Source organism: Ursus americanus, chromosome 8 (assembly GCF_024610735.1).
Source record: "Ursus americanus isolate L20-20 chromosome 8, mUrsAme1.1.p, whole genome shotgun sequence".
Classification (NCBI taxonomy): Eukaryota; Metazoa; Chordata; class Mammalia; order Carnivora; family Ursidae; genus Ursus; species Ursus americanus.
Genome location: NC_142134.1, coordinates 28073890 through 28100197, shown reverse-complemented (window position 1 = coordinate 28100197; position 26308 = coordinate 28073890). Strand labels below are relative to the sequence as shown.

At 37.9% G+C, this 26308-nt stretch overlaps 1 protein-coding gene across 1 annotated transcript in view; it reads right to left on the bottom strand.

Annotated features, from left to right (window-relative positions):
* The window catches only part of ADAMTS3 (ADAM metallopeptidase with thrombospondin type 1 motif 3), a 248964-nt gene that overhangs the window by 22485 nt on the left and 200171 nt on the right, over nucleotides 1–26308 (bottom strand). Inside the window, exons 6-17 of the mRNA XM_045789351.2 lie at nucleotides 19541–19624; nucleotides 17525–17681; nucleotides 16658–16763; nucleotides 16119–16262; nucleotides 15405–15537; nucleotides 13298–13411; nucleotides 11112–11257; nucleotides 9792–9967; nucleotides 8294–8427; nucleotides 6351–6474; nucleotides 1967–2047; nucleotides 105–268 (exon numbers count right to left, since the gene is read on the bottom strand). Coding sequence (XP_045645307.2) covers nucleotides 105–268; nucleotides 1967–2047; nucleotides 6351–6474; nucleotides 8294–8427; nucleotides 9792–9967; nucleotides 11112–11257; nucleotides 13298–13411; nucleotides 15405–15537; nucleotides 16119–16262; nucleotides 16658–16763; nucleotides 17525–17681; nucleotides 19541–19624 — 1563 coding nt within the window. The remainder of the gene's footprint in view (nucleotides 1–104; nucleotides 269–1966; nucleotides 2048–6350; nucleotides 6475–8293; nucleotides 8428–9791; nucleotides 9968–11111; nucleotides 11258–13297; nucleotides 13412–15404; nucleotides 15538–16118; nucleotides 16263–16657; nucleotides 16764–17524; nucleotides 17682–19540; nucleotides 19625–26308) is intronic.

Genomic DNA, 26308 nt, shown 5'->3' with positions numbered 1-26308 from the left:
AGCAATTAAATATTCAATGTTCAAGGTAAAAGTATTTTCAGATAAATTAATTTTAAAATTATAAACTAAACCAGCCACATATTTAAGCCTGTAATACCACATACCAAAACAATAACAGGATCGTGTAAAGGTCCATCTGTGTGAAGAGTTTCAATATCATCTTCAATGTTATAGTCCCATTCCACACCAAGATCTATGAAGGTCCGTGACTTGGCTTCCTCCCCTTTGCCATTTAAAATATAGTGGCCAGTAGCCTGGTTCTTAATAGCTAAAGGGAGAAAAGTGGGTAACCAGCATACATTTTATTTTATCATATTACAGGTTTGATGACCCACAGCAAGTCTACCCCTTTCTATAAATGACAGACTGTATATTAGCATCAAAGCAATCAAAGTGAGTGCTCGTTCTGATACGACTTCCATTCCCTTCATTCGGCATTTAAATCCTCAAGCCGCAATCCTAACTAGTCAAAAACAATAACAAGATGGTTTAAATAAAGGAGGTAAAACTTGACAAATATTCCCATTTGAAAGGACCGTCAAAGAGGTTAACAGTTTCTAACCCACTCCTGTATATTTCCTCAGAAAGCTGGGAATACTTTGAAAATCATGGATACTTCTATAATCATTAACACAAATCATTTATGCTAGGATAGCACATAACATAAGGGCTTCTTTACTTTGCTGTGTTAGCTCTTTCAAGTTAGTAGAAGTATTGATAGGTATCCAACATAGCTGAACTAATTTTTAGACCAACAAGTAGCTCTTATGTTCGTGAAATTCCAAGGCCGTGTCCCTACTTATATGGCTAGAAAAAGCTGTTTACTGGTGATAGAGTTCCTAATGCTTTATTGATCTAATATATTATTTAAAAATGCTTTCTCTAATGGACAAAACATAACAAATGGGATTTTAAAGTTTGGAGGGGTTTACCAGCATATAATAAGTTAGAAAATAAAATTTCATGTTATAACCATCCCTGAAAATGTGTAGAAAACAAGAGCAATTTTACTTAAATACATTTATTCCTCTTGAGCTTTTTGAAACTAGTCTAATGTTTCCAAGGATAATGATCTGAGTTCTAGGACAAAAAATAAGGCATAGGAATTACTGGAAAAAGAACTACGGCTGACTGTTAGATCGTTAAGGAATCCAGTAGCGAATTTAATTTAAATACTAAAAAAAATTCTATGAAACACCATAAAACAATTCATTTTTTAAGTCACACATTTAAAATAAAAGCAATTTGAGACAAATTTTCATGGGGTTGACAGATGATTCTTTCGTTTCAGAGCGCTTCCTCGTGCTTTAATAGGTCAGGGAGAATGTGGAAGTCATATTTACATTTGTACACACACTTGAAACAAACCCCTTTAGAAATGAGATTGTTACATGATCCTCTCATAAAGGAGGAAAGGAATTCTAAACAGCCATGCAAATGGATCTGCATGTGCCAGTCAGAAACTGGACACATCACAGATACTGGCTTTTCAGTAAAAGAACTTAAAATGCAATAAAAGTAAGGAGAGGCATACAGTAAGGCATCAACCAAAATATCAGAACTAATTGGCCAACATAACTATGGCAAATTTTTCTGATATTCTTCCTTAATTTATGCATTTTATTAACATATTTATTTTTCTCATCCCCTAATACAGAGAAAAAATGCATAACAAACTTGTTAAATAACCTTTTCTTCATATAAATAATGAAACAACCTAGATTTCACCAAAAATTAAAACTCTATTTTTGAATACTTTTTGTTTTAAAGAAAGAAGAGCGGGGAGAAATGACCAACAAAAACCACACAGTAATGCATTTATATGTAATTCTGAATCTTGCATATCTATGTATACATACATATACATATATACACATGCATCTACACGCATATATATCTATGTATGATTTCTTTGACATTTCTCTAAGAGCATGCTACAGCAAAGCCAGCGGACAGAAACACTTACCAAGAATATGAGGAGAAGCCTCGTCTTCTTGGATTAACACATGTCTAGCACCAGGGGGTATATCAAACATCTTAAGGTACCCTTTGCATGTGTAGTAAATATCGGAGAAAGCAAAGAAGAAAACAAAAGCAACAACCATGGTTAGCCGAGCATGAAATTCTTACTGTTCCTGCGTGCAGAAGAGGGCATCCATAAACTCAAAGAAGCAGTTTCAGAAGTTAACTTCAAAGCATTGGTAGCTTTTGTGACAACTGGCATGAGATTAGAGGAATTCTTTTTTTTTTCTTTTTTTTGTATCAAGAGGGGGGAGTTAATCTTGTTTCTAACCTATCAGTCTTTTACCTTGTACTGAACTGTGAATTGTGTCAACAACAATTGAGGCAAATACTATACTTTCCTGTGACCCTCTATGTGAGTTTAGGTTTTCTGTTGTTGTCATCATTGCTGTTAAATTTATTTGTTTGTTTGTTTAATTTGATTAGAGCTGACACATGTAATGTTATATTAGTTTTGGGTGTACAACATAGTACAACATAGTGATTCGTCCAGTGTATACACTATGCTATTTTAGTTTTCTAAACCACCCTTTTGAAGTGGGGCCAGTGTTTAGTGTCCTTTGTTGGTGAACTTCTTGAGATATTTCATCTGTCTATACATTATTTTAAAAGCTTAAGGGCAAGTATAGATAGCTAAACTTCTAATTAATGAAATATCTTCATATTTAAAGCCTGCTTTGTTCTAAAGAAATTTCAAAAGAAAGAACAGTGAGTGCCTCTCATTTTTCTTGTGATCAGCCATTAATTTAAAAGCCTTGAACAAGTTTTATTATGGGAAAGTTTTAAAATACATTCTTTAGATTTGATCAAATCATTTGGTTGGAAAATATCCACAAGTTATGTCATACATTGCCTTAAAAATGTGCTCTAAACTCAATCTTCTAATCCAGAAATCATGAAATCAATATGCTTAATGGATTGCCTTGGGTTATAAAATCTTGTGTCAATCCTATTATGGTCAATGTCATATAAAGCAAATCCTGGTGTTATCACATGTCCTAAAAATTATCTTTTAAGATCACTTAGAATTAAGATCCTAACTATAAATCAACAATAGGACAAGCAGAAATCAAGATGTTTTATCCAGGAAATATAAATTAATATAGGGAGATGATGCAATTGACACCTTACATATGAAACATCCAATTCACACACTACAGGATGAGTCTGACAGAAATTCCCTTATAAACACACAATTGCCATCGTTATCAGAAAAAAATACGTTTGTCATTTCTATATGGACAATAAATATCTACCTATGGGTAGATTTACTTAACTTTTTCAGAATATCTATTAGTGTCTTAACTCAATGGCAGAGTCATTTTGGGGTCAGGGTTTTCAGTACCTGAGCCTGGGTAAAGTCGAGTCCGTGAACCACAGCGTGTTTGTCTGCGCATGCAATGGCTGGACGTAACGTGTTTAAGTGCTGACCAAGCACAGCAAAACAGCTTGATGCCATTTATGGATGCCCATCTTTCTGCAGTTTGCTACAACTTACCCAGTACATTTTTAGTTTCCCTTGTTTCAGCAAGAGAAATATTACGAGCTCCTTTGGGTAAAGTGAAGGCGCCTCTTGTCTTCCCTTAAACAGAATGTTTTTAATTAGTGAAGGTTTCATGTTTCTCAAAGTCTTGCTGTTTCATTGACTATACTATAAGTTATATAGATTCCATTAGGTAAGATAACAAATAATTCTGTAATTTTATATGTTGAAGTCAAAATGCATTTTTAATAGTTAGGTAATGCCAATAAACAGTTAATAGTCAATGAAAGTAAGACTAAGAATGAATGAGATATGATAAAGGTGATTGGAAGTTGAATACTTGCAGATTTCATTCTCCAGCAACTTGAATTCTGTATGGCACCTCTTGCTTAAATGTTTCCCTGTTGGAAAATGTTAATTAGTCTATTGAGTGACTATGATGACAACACCAGTGCAAAGAAATGGATGTTAGATTATCTTTGAACAGTCTGAATCCGTATGACTGATGAAATCTTTCTTCTCTTCTGACCTTGATTTGCAGGTTTAGTCTAATTTTTGAGGTATCTGAAAAAAAACCATCATGACCTCGTACCACAGAATGGATGATTAATGGATGGATGATTAATGGTTAACGGTAAAACCTTTTTTCTTTACATTAACTTACTCTGGAAATTAAATAACATGAATGATTTTATACCAAAAAGGATAATACAGCTGCCATAGAGAAAGCACACTTAATTGTTTCACAATAAGATGAAGAAAATTACATGTTTACTCCACCAAAACCATAATATATCATTTTAATTCTGTGTACGTTCTTAACATAATCAGCCAGAAATGGCAATATTTGTTTTTTTAACCCTTTAACTATCAAATGACTGCACAGGAATATCAAAAACATCAGTAACGAAAGACACTTTGGAGTGGCCTAGCTCTGCCCCACTCAATGTGTCAAAGAGCAATACTGGTCTGGGGTCTGTGTGTGTTTTTTTTTTTTTTTTTTTTTTAAATAGTTCTTGCTTTATAAAAATAGCACCACGATTAAAAAAAAAAAAAACCACTCTACAGAAGGAACCATGTTCCAACATTGTAAGAAAATGTTCTACTTAAAGCAGCACAAGATAACCACCCCAACCATCCCTTCTTCCCCTGTTCCCTTTCGAACCAGTCATGCGCCACTCCGGCACACTGTTCTTGGTAGTAGGGATCCTAGGGCACCTAAGGCCAGGAGTCTTTGGGGGGAGGGGGCGGTGGGTCTTGCATGGTTAAGCTCTGGGGTAGCTGAGGTCTAACGAGAGTACAAAGAACTGAGAGAATTATTCCATTGGGGTGAAGACTACCTTTTTTATACTTTCTCTTCTTCTATAAGGGAAAATCACCACCACGACAATGTGCTCAAAGTAAACCAATTTCTTAGCTTTATTTTTGTTTTTTCTTATTTTATCATTCTACCAAAGACTATGCCAACTGTGTGGGGATGATGAAAGAGAAGCTTCTCAAGGGAAGTACCATATTGAATTTATCTTTAAATGCTGAATTCCCAGAGACATTTTCTCCACAAATGCTTATTGAATAACTGAATAGTATCTGTCACAAACTAGAAAAGATCGTTCAGTAATAAAAGTTTGTATCCAAACATTTTATGAAAATTCCAGTGAATAATTATGAGATTCTTCATAATTTTACATATTACTTGTGCTTTTTTTTTTTCCCCCATCTGCTGAAACTTCACTGCATGCCTAAGTCCAGGTCATTGACTCTGAAATAAACACTAATATTCACATACACAAGCAATCATACCTCAGGGTTGTCTTTGGTTGTGCACCTAATTTTGTGTAATATTAAGCTTTTAAAATTATGTAAAATATGGAATCTATATTTGTAGATTCATAAATAGGATAAACTTGTTCACCTTTAAAATAAAAGAAGCAAAACTAATGCAATATTTTAAAAGCTGTATTTAAAATTTTGTGATTTTTTTAACTTCTGATCAACAATTTATGTGAACAGAAAATTCAAAATAAGCCTCAATTCTAATAATTAGGTCTAATGTGTTTTATTAAAAACACAAAATAGGGGCGCCTGGGTGGCTCAGTTGGTTAAGCGTCCAACTCTTAATCTCTACTCAGGTCATAATCTCAGGGGTTGGGAGATCGAGCCCCTTGTTGGGCTCCACATTGAGTGGGGGTTCTGCCTGGGATTCTCTCTCCTTGTCCCTCTGCCCCTCCCCGCTTGCACACACACTCTCTCTCTCAAAATAAATAAATAAATAAAATAAAATAAATAAACACAAAATAAAACAAAACACATATTTTAGCTAACTACTATAATTTATATTAATTTTATTTGTTCCTTATTTAAATTAAATAGGTACTTAATCATCATGGATGCCATGGAGTATAAATCAGTCCAAGTGTTTTTATTTTTGGTTTTGGTTTTTAGTTCCTTAAAAGGTAATCTGGGGGTGTCTGGGTGGCTCAGTTGGTTAAGCGTCTGCCTTCAGCTCAGGTCATGATGCCGGGGCCCCACGTCGGGCTCCCCAAAGAGTGGGGAGTCTGCTTCGTTCTCCCCAAAGACCAGGGAGTCTGCTTCTCCCTCTCTCTCTGACTCTCCCCCCGCTGATGCTCGTTCTGTCTCTCTCGTGCTCGCTCTCCCTCTCTCTCTCAAATATATAAATAAAATCTTAAAAAAAAAAAAAAAGAAAAGAAAAGGTAATCTGAACAAAAATAAATCAGCAGCTAATTTTTTGTTATGTTTTTAGGGAAAATGCTACATTCCTAAAAGAAGTCTCAAAAAGTACAATACAGAGAAGGATAAACTGAATTCATGAGAGAACTCATCTTACCAATCTTCTTGGGAGTTCTGGTAAATGTCCCCTTTACGGTTCGACAATGAGAATTATCTCCTCCACAGACGCCACACTTATCCTCAACCTTCGTAGAACCAATTTCTTTATCACAGCCCACTTTCTGGAAAGAGAAGATGTTAAACGGGACTAATTTTAATGTGCCAGATGAAGGTCAGCATCCTAGACAAGGACAAACCATTTGTTTTATCGTAAGCCCATAGTGACGCAGTCTGACCAAACCTTGACTCTAGCTCTGATTTTTTAACGCCTCGATCTTTTTGAAGAACTACTATGAAGTCAAATGATTTGTACTCTAGATTAAAATCTACTCTAGGATAAATCTCCCCTGCCTAATGAAACATTTACCCCATCACACATAGTCATGACCCATCCAACATTTATTAAGCACAGATATTGTTGATGCTGAGAAGATAAAAAGTAGGATGGTATTTTTCCCTCGTTGCTCTCCTATTTGGAAAGATGAATAGTAAAACAGTGAGCTGGGCATTAGCATAAGCTTTACAAGCTGGCTAGGGATGCAAAACAAAACTCTACAAAAAATAAAATAAGATGAAATCAGAGAAGGAGACAAACCATAAGAGACTCTGAACTCTAGGAAACAAACTGAGGGTTGCTGGAGGGGAGGCAGGTGGGGGATGGGGTAACTGGGCGATAGACATTAAGGAGGGCATGTGATGTGATGAGCACTGGGTGTTATATAAGACTGATAAATCACTGAACTCTACCTCTGAAACTAAAACCAAACCAAACCAACAAACAAAAAAACAAACAAAAGACTTTACAAAGTGCTGGAGATTTTCATAGGGCCCTGTAGAAAGGCATTTCAAGAACGCAGAGGGATAAAAACAGAGCCATGGAAATTGTATGCTCATGGGAAGTGGGTTCAGAGAGCAATACTAAAGCCATGTTCAAGCCAATGGAAAGTTAGTGCTGTATAAGAAAGGAAGGACAGTGAAAGATTTGCAAAGCACAAGCCATGAAAGGCCTTGAATATCAGGCAGAGTTCACATTTTCACAGGTACTTAACAGGGAACCACTGAAGGTTTTCTGAACTAGTGCAGGATAAGGGGACACGATAGCCCACTGCACTCAGAAGTTTGGAATGAAAATGGGCAGAGACAATGAGGACCACACATTTGATATACCAGATACTATGGGAGGGTGAGAGATGGACCAAAGTCAGATTCTACTTTCAGGGAACATTCATTTCAAATGGGAGGTCTCTGCATACTGGAGATTCATTCCTACACCACTTCGGTTGTGCTGAAGTGATGAAGAAATAGACAGGAGTAAGGTGTTCAGTTAATAAGGCCGATTTCATATCAGTTTAACTTGTGAACATAATAAGAAAGTCAACTGCAGTTTTTTAAAAAAGGGTCTCAATGGGGCAAAACCTGGTTTTTGCATCTTCGCCTCTTTTGTTCTCAGGTGGAATTCGGTGTTTAAACTTAGAATCAACTGGAAAGTAAGAGAGAGAGAGTGGGAGAGAGAGAGAGAGAATTTCTAATATTTTTTAAATAAAAGATAAAATACATTTAGCATTGTGTTTTTGAGAAAAGCTCTGTCGTGGAAAAGGAGATGACTACTAGGAAAATACTCAAAGCAAAAAAGGCACCGTACCTCCGAACTGTTGTATCCCTAACCAGAGGGATCAGAGTAACTTAGAAAAGGCATTTGGCTGGAAGAGGAGGAAAACCATATTTAAATCTCCATTCTGCCAATGGCCAAACGTTGATGTGAAAAGTGAAATGTCTCCCGCATTTAGTTGAGGCCTCCTCAACAAGTCCTAGGTTCTCAGTTTAGTGTGATTTTACAGATAAGACAGGGTTAAGATCTTTTGAAAACATGCAGATGAACGACAGTCAAAGCAGAATTGCACAACAGCGTAGGACGCTTCCAGCGAAGCCATGTGAACTCACCACGCACTCTCCCCGCACGCATATGCTGTACGGATCTTTGTAAGAACAGTGCGTTCCGTCATGCACCAGCTGTTTCATGTACACCGCATCTCCAGTCTCTCTGGATTGGCAGTAAAGGTGGCATCTTTTCTTGGCTGCAAAAGATGGAGGATTAATTCGACTATGTACATAAAGTGACATATTTGCACACTGCAGCGATTTTATTTTTAACAGAGTTTTTGCACGGTTGCCTGAAAACAAAACATTGTATGAATAAATAAAAGAAAGAGTAGCAGAAAAGGATACATATTTGGCATACTACTGATCTAAACCGTGAAGCTTCTGAGAGTGAAAAGTGGCTGAATTAATAATTACATAGGAACGACTGGGACTGTCCCAGGCAAACCGGGTTGGATGTCAACCCTGGATTTAACCACAGCTCTTCGATAAACTTTAATTCAGAACCAATTTCGTTTTAGTGACACTTAGAGAATTAAAAGGGTTTCTCTTTTGTTTGAACTGTTGACCTAGTATGGTTTATGCCTCATGTAGGATCTCATTAGTTAAATGTAATATAATTTATGTGACTCGCTTCACCGAAACAGATAAAAAATAATGCATTTCTTCTTAATGCATTGCAACACTGAATTCCTATGTGGATGCATCTTTCCTTTAAAACAGCTTTTTTTTTTTTTTTTAATTTTATTTATTTATTTGACAGAGAGAGAGACAGCCAGCGAGAGAGGGAACACAAGCAGGGGGAGTGGGAGAGGAAGAAGCAGGCTCATAGTGGAGGAGCCTGACGTGGGGCTCGATCCCATAACGCCGGGATCACGCCCTGAGCCGAAGGCAGACGCTTAACCGCTGTGCCACCCAGGCGCCCCTAAAACAGCTTTTAACCTGAACTCAGCAGCGTGTTGTGTCATATGGCCATCATGTAACTATTTTGTTTCAGCCACCCAAATATGAAGTACGGTGAGATGTTCCCATTTACACACATTTAACCAAAAATTCAGAGGTATGAAGTGAAACACTAAAATGGAATCTCCAAGTGTCTTTTCTGATAACTAGCGTACAGTACAAAAATAAAAGGTTCAGATGTGCCTTTTGTTCTTAAGTCATGATCTCTTCTTGTTTCTGACTCAGTTGTAAAAGAACTGTGGTTTTTTTTCCCTAGTTATTTGGAAAGGAAAGATCACAGTATTCCAGAGCGTTTCCTAGTAGAAGGGTGCCAGTCAAACAAGGAACCTCGACATGTCTCCTATGGGCTGCTTTCCACGGGTCTTTTCAGCAGTGACAGTGGGAATGCTGTTTGCCGGGGACTAGCCCACAATTCTCACCCTTCTAGGGAAAGGCCTACGTTAGCCTTGTTCTTGGAAACCCAGCAGGACTTACCCCTATAAACACCAAGTTTTCTAATTTACCAAGTAAGGACCAAGAGTCCAAGAGATTGGTGTTGACAAGGCTTACACTCTGAGTCACCATCCACACAGCGGGAAGACAGGGAGCATCTACTCACCGTCGGGATGTTCGTATGGCAACCAGTGGTGCTTGGTATTCTGGTATTCAAAGTGGGAGTTACGCTGTTGGCACTGCTGTGCTCTGAAGTCCTCAAAGTGTTTTGGGCATTCTTCTGTATTACAAAGCTGGTACTCAAAATTAACACCAGGACAATCCTGACCACCATTGATGGGCCTAAAAGAAAAGACAACATTGAAAAAGGCCCTTTGGCTCTGGGCCAGCAGTTGAAGCTTGCAGACAGAGTACTTGAAGGCAGAAAGCCAGAGCTTCTCAGCTGCTGACACAAAGTGAATGAACTCATACTTCCTAATTTCGATCCCTTTCCAAAGGCACCATCCTCTCCCTGTGTGTGTGTCTGGGACGGGGTAGGGAGGTGGGGACCAAAATCTCAACTTAAATCAGCATTTCAAACAGTATATTTTGAATGCATGGTGAAAGTTTATAAAGAAATTTAAAAAAACATATGTATGGACCGAGGAAAATTAGATTTCCTACCATGCATAAAACATGTCCATGCAACCCAAAGAAATCTGATCACAGCTCTATGTCTTAGTTTTCTCCTATGTAGAACGCAAAAAATAATCCCATCTTCCTTAGAGAAAAATGGCGAGGACCACGTAAGTTAACATATTTAACATACTTAGAACACAGCATAGTTCGTAGTGAACCTTAGCTGCTCTTATTATAATTGTATTGTTTTTGTTGCTTCCACTAATACTACCAGTATCTCTTCCTGTGAAAACAGTTATGTGACATTTGATATTCTTTATGAAAAACTTCCTCAGAGCCATCCTGCGGCCAGAGACTAAAGAAGATGCTTTTCTCACCAGAAAGAATGTCTTATGTTTTTGCTGAGCATGCAAGAGGGATTCAATATATTTAGTCTGAGTGAGTGAATGGGGTGCTGTTCCCCCAGTTCCTAGGTCTTGGTTCACTTTCTGTGGTCCTGCTCAGCTATGTTGCTCTCCTAACCCCGGAGTGAGTGATCCCCTGGCTGGAGGGCTTCCTGCAGTGGCCCGCCCAGCCTCGGGGCCCAGGCCTTACCAGCACAGTGACGGGCTTTCCCTGCCCAGCGCCCAAAGGCTTCTAAATACCAATTGCTTCCAAAATCTCTAATCTTCACTTGAGCCTCTCATCTTCACCATTGATGACTCTTCACAAGATTGATGAATGGAGATTTACCCAAAATAGACACTTACACCCCTAGTTTTCATGTTTTGTGTTTGTCACGTACTTCACGAAACAGAATATTAATAACATAATACCGAAGCATTTTCTGGTCTATCCAAAAACAACTAGAATACAGGAGTTTACTCACGTGGGATTATTACACTGGCGTGTTCTGAAACGGACACCAGTTCCACATGTCCGGGAACAGGAGCCAAATTTGGTCCAAGATCCCCAGTTGCCATCTTGTTTCTGTTGATTCGCATTTTTCCACATGCAATGACCCTTATAGCACCACTTAGGAAAATGACAAAAGGCAATTATGAAAGTTATGCATAAGGTGAAGCTCAAGTTATTACACAACTACCGCCAGCTAAAGGCCTTTATTTCTTTTCTCTCCCCCCGTAAAAATGCATTTAAAATTAAGCCAGCACAATCATAACAATAAGGTACCCTATATAGGATAACTTAGACTTGCAGTTTTAAGTATAAAGTGAAAAAAAAATTCGCTCACTCAGACAAGTTTTTAAATGATATACTTACAGTGAATATCAAACAAAACCAATAAGAATGATCTGAGGACCCAACACGCATAGCAGGTAATATTCTACTCTCCATCCCTCATTAGCTACATAGCAGGGTTTTTTAAGGGTAATATGCTCCCCTTCATAATAATAACGAAAAATATGTGCCTTAACTTTGGAGTTAATTAACATATCTAAAACATATACAGTGTTCAAAACACTGAGGTTATGTTTCAAAATTTTCATTCACAATGATCCTGAGAGATAGACAGGTCATTTGCTATCTTTACGTTTTAGATGAGGAATATGGGGGGCCAATGATGAGGAGGAGAAGACCAACTGGCCAGGAAGTAATTAAGTGGGAACTACTGAACCTTGATACTACAGAGGCACCTCACTTATAGTACCCAGCACACAGCTGGTGCTCGACAGGTATTAGTTCTTTTCCCTTTCAACATTTTGACTTGCTTTTTTGTCCTACCTACAATAAAAATGTTTCTTAAAACTCAAATTTGGTAAATTTAAACAGAACACAAATATATTTAGAGAAGTTGGATGTTCAGGGTTGATTTACAGGATATATTTTTCATAAAGCAAAAATGAATCAATTCATTGTTGCTCTTGATTTTTTGGTCAAAAGTTTGTAACACTGAATTTTTCCAGAGGAACACACTATATGTAATGTGCTTAACATAATACCTAACAAAGTTTAAATACCAATAATGGCAGATTTGATGATGATGATGATGATGATACTTGTAATTCTCAGAGCAAATACAGTTCATACACATTTGAAATAGAGCTTTAAATGGCTTTAAAAGAACTAAAAGCTATGTAAATCTTCCTTGCCAGCTTTTGGTCCTGTCTACAATATCTTATTTCCAAACTAGTCAAGGCTCTTCAACTTGAGTTCTTAACATGCCTTTGTTTTGAGTTTGGTGATCTTTCCCCTTATGAGTAGCGTAGCTTGGCCCCTGGCCAGTTTCTGAGCATTCAATCTTGACTACACAATTTGAGATTTAAAACCTCTGGGCATCTTTCCCCAAGGAGCAAGGCCAAATCTTCTGTATAAATGCACATGACTTTATTTCTGGACAACTTTCACAAGGAGTGGGAAGCCAGCAAGTAAATCAAATCCCATTAGCAGGGGCCCAGATATTCCGCTGAGCTGCTGCTTCCTACTCGATCAGGAGTAGCTGAACAGCGGTCTCAAAGATGGTAGGTAGGTCCGAATCCCCCAAATCTGTACATGTCCTTATTGGAAAACAGTCTTGGCAGACATGAATTGGTTAAGGATTTTGAGATGGAGAGGTTACCCTGGCTTATCCAGGTGGGCTCTAAATGCCAGCACAGCACATGTATTCTTATAAGCGAGGGGCAGAGGGAAATTTACACGCAGAAGAGAAGGGGACAATGTGCCCACGGCAGCAGAAACTGGAATGGTGCGGTTACAAATCAAGGAATGCAGGCAGACCCCAGACGCTGGAAGACGCGAGAACAGATCCTCCCCTCGAGCCTCTGGAGAGAGGATGGTCCTGTCTACACATCGATTTTGGCTCAGTGAAACTGATTTTGGACTTCTGGCTCCTAGAGCTATGAGAGAATATAATTTCTGTTGTTTTCAGCAACTAAGGTTGTGGTAATTTGTCATAGAAGCCCCAGGAAACAATGCTAGTGCATTATCATAATGAAAGCCCATACACCATGGTTGGTACCAGAATGACTACAGCAAGGGTCATAATTTTCCAGGTTTCTAAAGATGATTATGATGAAACCTATCTTAAATCTTCATTGTATAAATAGATATACTCACTTTTCCAGCAGCACATTCAGTCCCATCAAGTGGGGGTCCCTTTTTTGTCTTACAAAAGTAGGGATTATCAGGATGGCTACACCACAGCTGTTTACATGGGTCAAATGTTCGGAACTAGAAGAGAGAGGATCGGGATCTCAATGAAATAGGGTTGGCATGTCATACCAACATGTCCGACAGTATCTTGTACATACTTTCTTCATGTCATGTTCCTTCGGTATTTTAATTTTAAATTAATAGTCATAGTTGGGGCATAGTAAGAAAAAAAATACTGCCTAAGAATTCCAAGGAAAGAATACTTTTATTCTGCTTTTCTAAAATATTGATGGTAAACAATAATTTGTCTGTGATTCTCTGGCTTACTTCAACATTTCTGCATACCATTTCTATTTTATGGTTTTCAAATGGGTAATATGGGAATTTTAAAGAATTTGTAAATATTATGACCATTTCAAATATGAAAACTTATTAAGATGCTTTTGCAGCATTCATCAAAACAGTTTCTCTTTATCCTTGTAGTTATGAACCAGTCAGATTATGAATAATACTGAGCTGACTAAAAGCAGAAAATATTTATAAGGCTTGCTATGTGAGATAAGGTGTTCTAGGCATAACAAAATCTCACAATACATTCATGTGGTTTATAATGTACTTTCCATACATTTAATTCTCAAAACAATCCATGACTGAGAATATGAGTTATAAGGCAAGGCTTTAGTTATGATTATAAGTGAGACAATAACAGCCAGACTAGAATCTTAGTATTCTCACTTGTGAGAATGTTTTTTGTTTTCCTAAAACACCACATTATTATATCCAAATGGATGTGTCCACACATATTTGTGTGTGGTCTTTGATCTCTTTGTAACTAGAAACATCTTACCATTCTCTAGATTTAAGAAAAAAATCAAATACCAGTTTATCCATATAGTCATTGCTTACAGCACTAATCACCCACAAAATAGCCTTATGGTCATAGCTTTTATTTTTTTTAATTGTACTCATTTTGGACCTGGGTTTGTTTGTTCTAATTCTTATTACTTAATGCAGAAATTGTACTTTTCCATGACATTGAGCCAAAGCTTTAGAATTCTCAGGTCTAAAGCATTAACGCAGGTAATAAGGAGCTGACAGCGTGTACCTTACACACAGACCAAACGGTTGTAGGTAGATGGATATGGAAGATTTCAAACAGCAGATCAACTTCTTTTCAGTACCTTGAAATACTTATTTTCTTTGCTCTAACACATAAAGCTTGCTCCAACATATAAAAAGCCCCTCCTTTCTTCCTTTTCTTTTCTTTTCTTTTTTTTTTTAATGAACTACTTAAGTTCAATGCAGGAATTTAGTGAAACATAGCTCTAATGTTCACACCCACATGGAGGACTGGCTTTACTGGACTCCATTTACTATGTGCCTGCACTGTGCTAACCACTGTAATTACAGTATCAAATTTAATCCTGATGTCAATTCTATGAGATAAATACTATCATTATCCATATTTTACACCCAAGGAAATTAAGAGAGATCGAATAAAGTGCTCAAAGTCATACTTCTAGTAAGTATGAGATCCAGATTCTGACAACCCACCTAGTCTGAGTATGAAACCCATATTCCTGACCTTCATGCTACACTAGGACTCTCACATGAGAATATACCAGGACCACCCTTCCCTATGGTCACAGCTACATGAAATCCTGGGCAACAAACGAATGAAAAACAATATACTGAAGGCTTGGAAGTCATCTCTGAAGGTCACAGAAACTAAGGGAGCATCAGAGCCTAAAGCTTTAGAGCTTGACAATCTTAGTTTCAATGTCTAGCTCCCCTATTGACCAGATGTGTGATTTAAACAAATTGCTCAATCTAAGTCTTAGCTTTTTCATCTGTAAAATAAAAATATACCAACTCCCATCTAGTCTGCTACAAGGATTAAATAAGATAATATACTGGAAGCTCTTAGCTTCAGCACATAGTGACACAGCAAACACAAAATCATTGATAGATATTCTTCCGCTTGCACCAGTGAGTCTATAAAGGTCATCAAACAGGAGCTATGCAAATAGATTTCAAGAAGCAAAATCTCAATTGACCGTGAGTAACATACCGCAGTGCACATTTTATAGCCAACCCCAAAGTCAAAACGACATTGCTCATCCATAGAATAATTGATTCCAGGAAGTTCTGGGAGTTTGGGCCAATCATGTTCAAAAGGGTCATCAAGGAGACAGTCATAGGAACTGTAGAAAGGAAAATATTTCATGTCGGTAAATGTTCATTTTTTTTTATCACATCCTAATGAAAAACTATTCTTAGGTTACAGACCCTGGAATTTCATCCAATCATACAGCAAGGTCATACCTTTGAAGGTTTTGGGTTTCACTTCCATTTAGAAAAAGACCCATCGTCCTTATTCATTCCAAAAAAGAAGCCAAACATGACCCAGGAATACAGGAGAATTGTGACAGCCTTATTCATGGCCCCAGCTACAGGGACTATGTGGCACTCTCTGCAGGCGTCACATGACCGTCCTCGCTCCTCATCCTGAACTCAAGTTTGACCACCAAAGATTACACAAGAAATTTACTAAAAGGAGACCACGGTTAACAATTCTTTTAAATTCTAGGCTTACTGCTTAAAATATTGTGATTACATTGTGGTGTCATTGTGCCCAAACCTCTGAGTCATAAGAAAATGTTCATCATGAGCAACAATTCTCATTCCCTGGGAGTTTGGTTAAGATCAAGGTCCTAAAAGTCAGTTTCATGTCTGCGTTATGCTACAACATAAATGCTCTCAGAACATGCAGAAGGGGACGTACTGGATGTATCTCTTCAGTTCTTGGCCACTGCACCGGGACCAGTGGTAACGATGAAATGCTGCTTGCACCAAGGGGGCCATGACACTCCCCATAGCGGTCTCATCACCACACCTGTTGCCTTGTCCGTCATGCTCCATTCCCAGCCTACAACAAAAGTGAGACCTCACCGGTAAGAATCAGAGGGGCCGTGGATTTTGCTTGATTTCACTTTTGGAAATAAATTTAGGGGAATATGCATTTTATAAATTAGCGTGGCTTTTGCGGAGGAGTCCCAGAGACTGTGAAGTAGAGAACACTCTGACAGAAATGTCTTCCTTGTCTGATAGCTATGAAAAGTGCAGGGGTGTCTCTGCAAGCCAGAGTCACTTATTAACTTTCAGTGCATGACCTCTTCCCTGTTTTCAGCTCCTCACACTTGGCAAGGAATGAGGGTTGCATGCTGGCATGTACTCTGCCCAAAGTATGAACAATACTGAGAGAAGCAGGGAAGAAAAGACTTTTTTTTTTTTTTTGCTTTATAGCTGTCAACAGTGACTTACACATGGCCAGTCTCATGGGCTACTACAAAAGCAGATGAAAAACCATCCTCATGATTCAGGGTACAACTTCTCACTGGATGACACATGCCTGTGACTGGAGCATACCCTGTAGAGAATAACAATTACTTTTATTTTCATTTTATGAGAAAGCCCATTAAGAACTACTACTGGACCTTTGCCTAGAAAAAAAAAAAAAAGAGCTTTTCAGGAAACAGAGGCAGTATTATTTCGCTGCTAGCATTGTGCCACATTCTCTTGGGAAAGCCACACACAGGTAATGGTCTCTAAAAAGATTCATTGGGTCTGTGTTTTCTCCTTCCCTAAGGGAAGGAACTGCCTGGGGTTACTATTCTGTTCTGCCCACCAAAAAAGCTCTGTCTTTCTGTTTTTAGTGAATGGTCCTTCCTATGATGGTACTGATAAAGGGAGACAGAAATTCCATCAACGTTGAAAAGAAACTCATCAGTCCACTTTTTTTTTTCCAAAGTCTACATCAGAATTTATTAGATGAATGTAGGCTGACTTTGGAAGAAAGCTTTCTGGCAGCAATCATTTCTCATGGCATCTCCTTTCCCCTTCCAAGCAGTTAGTGGAAATCACACTGCATTTTACAGCATCCCTTCTACACCCCCAAATGCACAGTCATTGTCTTAAAGGCAAGAACAATGTATTATAGCATTTAAGTGGCATTTAACATTGTGAATTCCACAGAAGTCACTGGAAGCAATAGAAAGAAAGTGTATGCCTGGCTGACACATGATGGAAAGTGATGGTAGGGATCTGAATATTTGAACAGACTCCTTGATTTAAAATCATTTTTGAAAAGTCATGCCCTTAAGTTTTTCTTCTGCATATTAATAGAAATACCTTGCATTCCAGCAGGTCCAAAGTCTTGCCTGGTTAAGAAAATTGCATGATCATGGTGTTCAGAGTGGTTCGGATCAGACTTTTGTTGTTGGCAAGCCCAGCGACACACGTTCTCCAAGCTTCTGGATGGGTTTCCCCTTTCTATGAGGCTGATGGACTAAGAGGAAACAGTGTGTTGAGGAAGCACACAATACTTTCCCAAAGGCTTCCTTTTATCATCTGCTCTGAAGTCAACATTTGGGAGGGCAATACTTCAATGATGTTCAATAATATTATTTAGGGCTTATGCATCTATCTACTCTTGTTTGGGAATTCTAAATGCCCGTGAAGGATATCTGAATGACGATCAGTGGTACCTGTGTGAAAGGTGACTGACACATTTGCGGGAACAGGTAACACTGACATTTGCTATCGTGGGGCAACTCAATGTTAATCATTGGGGTAAGAATTCTAGTAGTCCATTTCCTAATTCAGCTCAGATTTCTTACTTTTATAGATACTAAGAACAAAAAAAAAAAAAAAAAAAAAAGGAAAAGATTTATCCAGAGCTGTTAAAGTGAAAGATCTTTAGGTAAAATTTTTATTTATTTATTTATTTTTGGCCCAGAATTGATCAACAAATGTGGGGAATATAAATTCTTCAATGAGCTGGCAAAGCTGGTCAAGTCTTCATTTTGGGAAGTGGTCAAATTACATAAACCTCACACTGAAGAAACAACTACCCGTTTTTTAACCCCAGCAGGACGAAGAGAGATGTACTCTCATCTGGCAGTTACAAGAGATGGATTAACATTGCCTGGAATGTTGCTACGACCACATTATGTTCAGTAGTTACAAATTCAGAGGGAAAAGGGCCCATCCTTCAAGAACCCAGTATCCATACTTCCCGGGGTAGTTCTGATACAATACGAAATTGAATTTGGACCCCCAAATTAGTCTCTACTTGGCTGACAGCCTGAGAGTTTTGTTACATTTCAGCAAATATCATTAGCAGTGTTTACATTCTGAATAAAATTAGCTTGGTTATTATATGCTGATCACATACTTCTCCAAACAAATCATATAACAACCAATTGAAGGCTGTTAACATCTCCAGCTGGAGCTGACTTGTACTTAGTGTTAATGACACAAAGTAGGTCGGGTTTATGGAATAAAGTAAAGATCAATGACACCTTCTCATCAGAAAACGATAAGTGGGTGTTAAATACATAATGAAATGCAACCACATGGATTTTTTCCTGTTTGCTAAATGTGTAGTTTCCTTAGTATTTCATAATCAGGAGGATTAATTATGGGAGGGGGCATGTAATTTTAAATATCAAGAAAATTGCCAAGTTAGGCACTTTCTCAAAGGAAGAAACCATGGTCATCCACTTCATTATTTCCAAGGACAAGGACACATTTACTGCCATTTTAAAGCCAACTGAAGTTAGTCTCATTTAATGAAATTTCTACCATGTGCATTTTGACCTAACTTTTTGTTTTCAAAAGGATTAAAACTCTTCTAAGTGAATATCCACTGTATACTTTCTTTTCTTAGGTGGAACGATATACATGTGAAATACTGTTTTTAACAAATCATGAGAGGGCAAGGATCTTTGCTATTTTTCTTCACTGATATATTCAAAGCACCTAGACACATAGTAGGCACTTGGCATAGATATTTTGAATGAATAAATGGTTCATGAATTTGATGATAAGGGTAGACTGAGGCATTCTCTTTCCTCACAACGGTATCCATTTGTTTTCATTCATACAGTCATGCCTAGAGCCAGGATAACTACCTACGACTCCGTTAGATAGATAAGCAGAGTGAATGGTATCGGCTCAAAAATCATTACGTGCTCCGAGTGGGAGAGCTATTCTTGTTGTGACAGTTTTTCCTCCTCAGTTCTAATCAGCTAGGTCTATGTGAGACATCAATGCCACATGTTAACTGTAGCTACAGAAATGTAATCTTCCGTTTGCTAGCCCAGTCCTTCACGTTCATACTTCACATATTTTAAGACATTTTACCTTTGCATAACCCAGCATTATCATGCGCACCAGGACCACATTTATATGCACTCCAAGGGACTCATCATGGTAAATTTCATTCACCTGGAAACAAAGCGGATCGTTGCTAAAGGAAAGGTAACACAACGACTTCATGAGATGTACATTTGAGGGATCAGCCATGTAATCACAAGTACTGGAGTCAAGTCACTTTTTTTAAAATTTTATTTAAGCTGAACGCTCTTACCTTTAGCTTTGAAACAATTCTCAGATAGTGAATTACTGATTTTGTAAACCCCACAGTACCATGAACAATGGAGAATATACTTTAAAAAGGCTTCATTAAACTATTGTTGTGTTAGAAAGAGTCCAACGTGCTATAATCCACATATAATATTCACCAAAAGCAACCAAAAGTGGGCGACTCTGACAAGAGTCTACTAGCGGTGCGTAGCCACAGTCATGTAGAGGAAAACAGACAGCAGGCATTTGTCTGGGTGCTCACGTCACCACCAGGGGTCCTACGTCTGGTTGGGAGAGCCCATAGAAATGGAGTTGGTGTGCAGGAGTTAATGGTTTATCTGCAGGCTAGTAAGTCAGTAGCCCTCCCAGTGCTCCCCCCCTTGGAGTGGGGCAGCTGAGTCAATGATTATTTACAAGTCCTATACTGTTAGAAATCCTTCAATATCTGAATTACTAAGGTGACTGTATGAGTGTACATTAGATGAATATCACTCTTGAGTATAACTCAGAAAAGCTAAGTTGAGTCACTCCTTTTTATTTAATTTTTAAAGTTGAGCTAAAATTTCTAAAAGAGATTTGGTCTACTTTAAAATCATAGATACTAGAATTTAAGCAACCTCGGAGATCATAGTCCAACACAGATTTATACAGAGGAGCAAGATGAAGACAATTGAAGTTAACTGGTATGCAAAACCCACAGTCAATTGTTGGAAGACATGAATCTAAAGTAGACCATCCTTGCATCTTCTGATTAAGCTGGTGCAAAATCAGTGTGAGTGAAGTTGCTTATTAAATTGGCAAATGGTCCCAAGAATGGGAAAGGTGGAGTTATCTGACCAGATTATAAAAAGTCTTAGCTATTTCCAGGGACAGGGATCAAACATTTATCACAATAACTAAAACAGGGATGGAAAACTGACTGCAATTCGACTTGAGATCCGGGAGACTATAAGCACAGCAAGTGGAAAACCTATAGAGAAAAGATAACCATAATATCACAGAGAGAGACTTTAAAAAGAAATCTAGCTTAATAATGATTGAATGTTCTAAAAAGTTCCCACAGAATTCAAGAATCATAAAATTGCCAAGAAACAGGACCGAGAACTTTCAACCGAAATATTTCAAGAATCTATTGGGACTTAAAAAATCAAGGCCTAAAATATAGACTAAAGGCATACTTACTAAATTTGTATGGAATAAAAGAGAGAACAGCTAAGATGGAGGTAAAAAAAAAAAAAGCTGCAGAAACGAGTATGTGCTAAAGACGACAACGTACAGTTTGACAAGAGAAGATGCAGGATCCTCTTAAGCAGAAAAATGCATTTACATACACACATACAGTTTACAAATGCGCATCCACACAGAGAATGGTAAGACCCAATTTAATACCTGTTCAAAACAAGCCGAGTTAAAACAAAGAAACCTCTGCAATGTGTCTGCACAGGTGTGTAGACAGGCAGCCCAGGAGGAAGCCATCCCCTTTGGAGGCCGGGGTGTACCTGAAGTATTGAGTACATTTTATCTACGATGTCTTACAAAAGAGAAGTTGACAAATATGAATGTATCCAGAAAGGAGCAAAAAAGCAAAAAGCCTCAAAAGTGTGTCACATAAAGAAGGGAAGATGTAGTGGCTGAAAGCCTAGTACAGAACATCAAGAGTCTCGGCTGGTCTCTTGGTTCAACCCTCAGCATTGTATGGTCTCCATCTTTCTTTGCCTTGGCCAAAGGGGCATAATAAGAATACTACCAGACTGGGCTAGTGCAAGAATTAAAAGATTTAACTCATGCAAACAGATTGCTCAGAAAAATTTATGAGTGAGAAAGAGAGAGAGAGATTACGGAACAGATTATGGGAAACAGAAAAGAAAAACCTAGAAAGAAGACTTAATAGCTGCCATATGGAAAAGGGGTTCAATTTATTCCATAAATCTACAGAAAATAAATAAAAACCATGGGTTCAAGCTGAGAGGGGTAGATTCCAGGTCAATATAAGAAAAGACTGAATGCTGGACAAAAAAGCTGTGATTTCGTGTAACCTTTTTGGTCATGGGTACATTCTCTTATCTTACCCCCACACCTGCCTAATTGAAGACCGAATCCCCTTCCTCTTTTGGATTAATTATCTGATAGAAATTCCTAATATTATAATTCCAATACAAGTAAGTGGTCTGAAGCCAGGCATGTCACGAACACATTGATCCAGAGACTCAGGGACATTCCAAGAGACTTCTCGAAAGGCAGCTGTTCTGAATTAGCAACATGGTTGCACTCACGGGTCCTCAGCTTCATGCAATTGAAATGTAAATGCATTTGATGTTAAAAAAGACAAAAGACCGAAAGCAATGCTAGTAAATACACAAAGTAAGGGAACAATAAAATTTTAAATGAAGGGAAAGTAGTTAGGTAAAGAAAAAAATTTCTAGAGCAGAGAAGACAGAAGGAAGGCGACACTCAAAGCCACTGCAGAGCAGCAGTGACAACCATAGTTTAAAATGCAGGAGACACATCCGAAAATCTTGGACTCATACAATGGAGGACAGGTGGCAACAATGCCAAACCGCTTATGATAGTTGAGTTAGTATAAGAATGTATAATCACCCTAAATTAGCAAATTCATCTGTACTTGGGAGATTTTAAAATCCGTATAATACCAAGGAAGTCTAATGGACAAAATTCATGTTTCCCATGGTAAGATTACATTATAAAATGATGGGGTAGAAGGACACTTTTTTAAAAGTCAAAGTTACCATTCACCAAACGAAAAGTACTGTTTAACAAAAGTCACTATGATGCCAGGCCAATTAGATACGCCAGCAGAAACCAAATCAAAATCCATCAGGGAATCTTCTAGGTCAGCACACATTTGTGAAACTGTCATGGGACATACATTAATTATTATGGGTAGAAATCACCAGATATAAGGCAATAATATGTACACAGAGCAGAAAGTATTCTTTCAATATGGCAAGCCAACACACGTTAGGTGTCAATGCAAAGCACTGGATATCACTTATTATTTTGCTTTTCTAAGTTAAAAAAAAATACACAATTCACTTTAAAATGTACTTAATCGTTTGACTGCTTTTCATTTTGCTAGGTCTTATTAATAATAGGATGCAATGCTTTTATACTCAGAGGCCTATAGGATATGATGAGCTGAAGAAATAATCGATAAGATATTCAAAGACCTGGATTCTGTGCCAGCTATGCCACTGAGGAACTGAGTGACCTTGGGCTCATCACTTAACCCCTCTGGGCCTCTGTTTTCTCACTGGCAAATTATGATTGGACTTGCTCTGCCTGCTTCAAATCTAGCAAAATGCCACACAATTGCCTTCAGAAAACCACCAAGAACTTTAGCACACTTCCGTGTGCCCTTGAAAAAGATTTTAAAGACTTATGGATGTATTTCATAATTTACAGGAAAAGAACAAGGAATACAACTGCCTCCTTCTTAATTTTCACCTAAAAGTGACTTCAAGACTTTTACACTTGAAATCTCAATTGAATGAAAGGTGTGATTTAAATTTGATCTATGAAAAAACTCTGGGGAAAATCATTTGACAATTTTTTTCAAAAATACCGTCTCAATGTACAAAACTCCTTCCAGCAGATGGCGGTATATGCATTTTTGAGGGAGGTAAAGGCTGCTTAATACACCTGGAGGTATTTACTCACCAGTTGTTATGTCTGCCTTTTCCTATATTTACACATAAATAAAATAACTTCCTCAAAATTAAATAAGAGTTTTAAAATATTCTAGCCTAAGGAAAACATTGAGTCATTTGACTCTTGAAAGCAAAGAAAAATATTGAAGACATCTTTATTTAGATTGTTTTTCAATGTCATCTATTAAAACATAGGAGAGGCAAAGAGAAACTCCCAGAATCTGACAATAAGTTAATTACAAATTTTAACAATCAATAAATTATATACAGAATGAACTAAAAACATATCATACTGGGGGTGCCTGGGTGGCTCAGTCGTTAGCGTCTGCCTTCGGCTCAGGGCGTGATCCCAGCATGCTGGAATCGAGCCCCACGTCAGGCTCCTCCACTGGGAGCCTGCTTCTTCCTCTCCCACTCCCCCTGCTTGTGTTCCCTCTCTCGCTGGCTGTCTCTATCTCTGTCAAATGAATAAATAAAATCTTTAAAAAAAAACATATCATACTGAATGAACCACGTGAATCTGTCAAGATGAGCTAAAACAATATTTGTTAATTTTTTTTACATTTTTACATTTTTACAACTCTTAGTGACAAGGAAAGCAATTGTTTTCCTAAGTAAAAGCAACAACAACAACAAACAGAAACAACAGCTAACATTATATAGAGCTTTCCGGATTCCAGACACTGCACTAAATACTTTATATTCATTCAAGTAATCCTTGCAACAACTTTAGAGATATTATCATCTCTATTTTACATCTATGATGTTGAGGCCCAGAGAAGTCAAGTAACTTGCCCAATAGACACAGCAAAGGAAGAAAACCTAGGCAGTCTGGCTCCAGAGTCAGTAGGGTTCACCACCTTGCTATACTTCCACAGACCCACAGACCACAGCACTGTCACTCTGCACAAAACAGCTGGTTTTAGAATAAACAATAGTGATTTGCTATCCCTGGATTTAAGAAATTGGTGTGTGAGTACATTGAGAAAGAGGACTTAGCAACTTCACTTCCTTTTCACAATCTTCCTTCATGTAAATTTTAAGGAAATGTGGAATTGAACTCTGAATTTGCTATAAATAAGGATTTCTTGATGATCAATATGATGGTATTCTAAAAAATACTGGGAAAAACAAAGATGCTAGAGCAGATCACTGGAAAAACTGAATAAGAAAAGATAGGGCTGAAATTTATAACCAGTGTTTTGGGTATGTAAGCATAAATATTCTAAGAAGTCAGATATTTGACACAATATAATGCAAATATATGTAAAACCAAATATCATTTTACCACGTGAGCCAATCTATTAGAATGTGTGTAGATTTTCTATGAGGTGTTCAGGGTGGAGCCCAGAGCTTTTATTAAATTACCTGAAAGAAGGGGTAAACAGAACATTAATTCAATTTTCAGATGACCTTAAATTAGAAGGGGTTGCCAATGATGTGGGGGGGGGGGAGGTAAAATCAAATCAAGTATTCTTTTCCTTGAAAGGAAAATTCCTTCCAGGTTTGTTCCCGGACAGGACAATTTCTCCCAGGACATTTCCCTGGCGGGACAATCTGACCTGCTTTGTCTGACTAGCTGATGAACAGCTTTGTCTGGCTTCAACAAAGCAACATTCATTTTTCTTTTAGATGGGTGGATTAGGTCTTGAGAGACAGTATGGCTGAGTGGTTAAGAGCATGGGCTCTGTAGCCAGACTACCTGGGTTTGATCTTAGCTATGTGACCTTGGGCCTGTTATTTGCCTCTGTGCTTCAGTCTTCTCATCTGTGAAATGGGCTAATTATAGGATTGTTGAGAGGAATAAATGACCTTATATATGTTACAGTGCTTAATAGTGCTGGCTCTTGCAAGTGTAAAATCAAAACATTGTTAGCCATTATTTGTACAGAAGAAAATAAATGATACCCCAGTATGATTTTTTAAAAGAAAGAGAGACTTGGTTTATGGAAGACAAACAAGTAATCACAATATAGCCTAGGTAATCTGGGCTGGTCATGAAAGCATTCTGAAATGAACTGGGAAGAAACAGTACTCTCTCCACATCTCATCTCTTGCAGAGCTAAAAATTTCTGAACACCCACCTACTTGTATTCTCGCCCATACTCTATATTCCTTTTACTCAGAGTAGGTAGCTGACTCTCTTTTCTTTTCTCACCTCCAATCACACACTAATGATAACTACCTTTATTAACAGTCTTGTCAAATACTTACTGAACAGTTACTATGTGCCCAAATGTTCTTGGGGCAGGAAACTGAATAGTAACGGAGTTTGAGTCTGTTCTTATCATGACTATGTTCTAAAAGGTAAAATATGCACAGACAAAAACCAATAATAATTAAAAAAAAAAGACACGCAGACCAGGTCATATCAGATAGGAATAGGTGCTCTGAAAGAAACAGAAGTTACAGGATTTTCCCCTCAAAAGATCAGCACAACTAAAATTCAGGTGAGTCTATGTGAGGCTGATGCCTGTTCTTTTTTCACAACTACCATGCTTGCCTTTTTCTTTCTGTCCCAGCTGAAGTGCTAAGTCTCTAGCTCCTTCTGCTCCAAAGATGGACTCCAAAACTTTAACTCTTTATTGCCTGTATTCAATCTCTCACTTTCATGGAGTTCCTTTTCCTCCTTAATTAACATTTCAATTCTCCCTCATCATGAAAAAATAGCCCATCTATAGTGCTAGAAGCATGCAGAACTATTTAGCAGTGTGTTCGTCAATGATACTATTCTTTTTTTTTTTTTTTAAGATTTTATTTATTTGACAGAGAGAGAGACAGCCAGTGAGAGAGGGAACACAAGGCAGGGGGAGGGGGAGAGGAAGAAGCAGACTTTTAGCAGAGGAGCCTGATGCGGGGCTCGATCCCAGAACGCTGG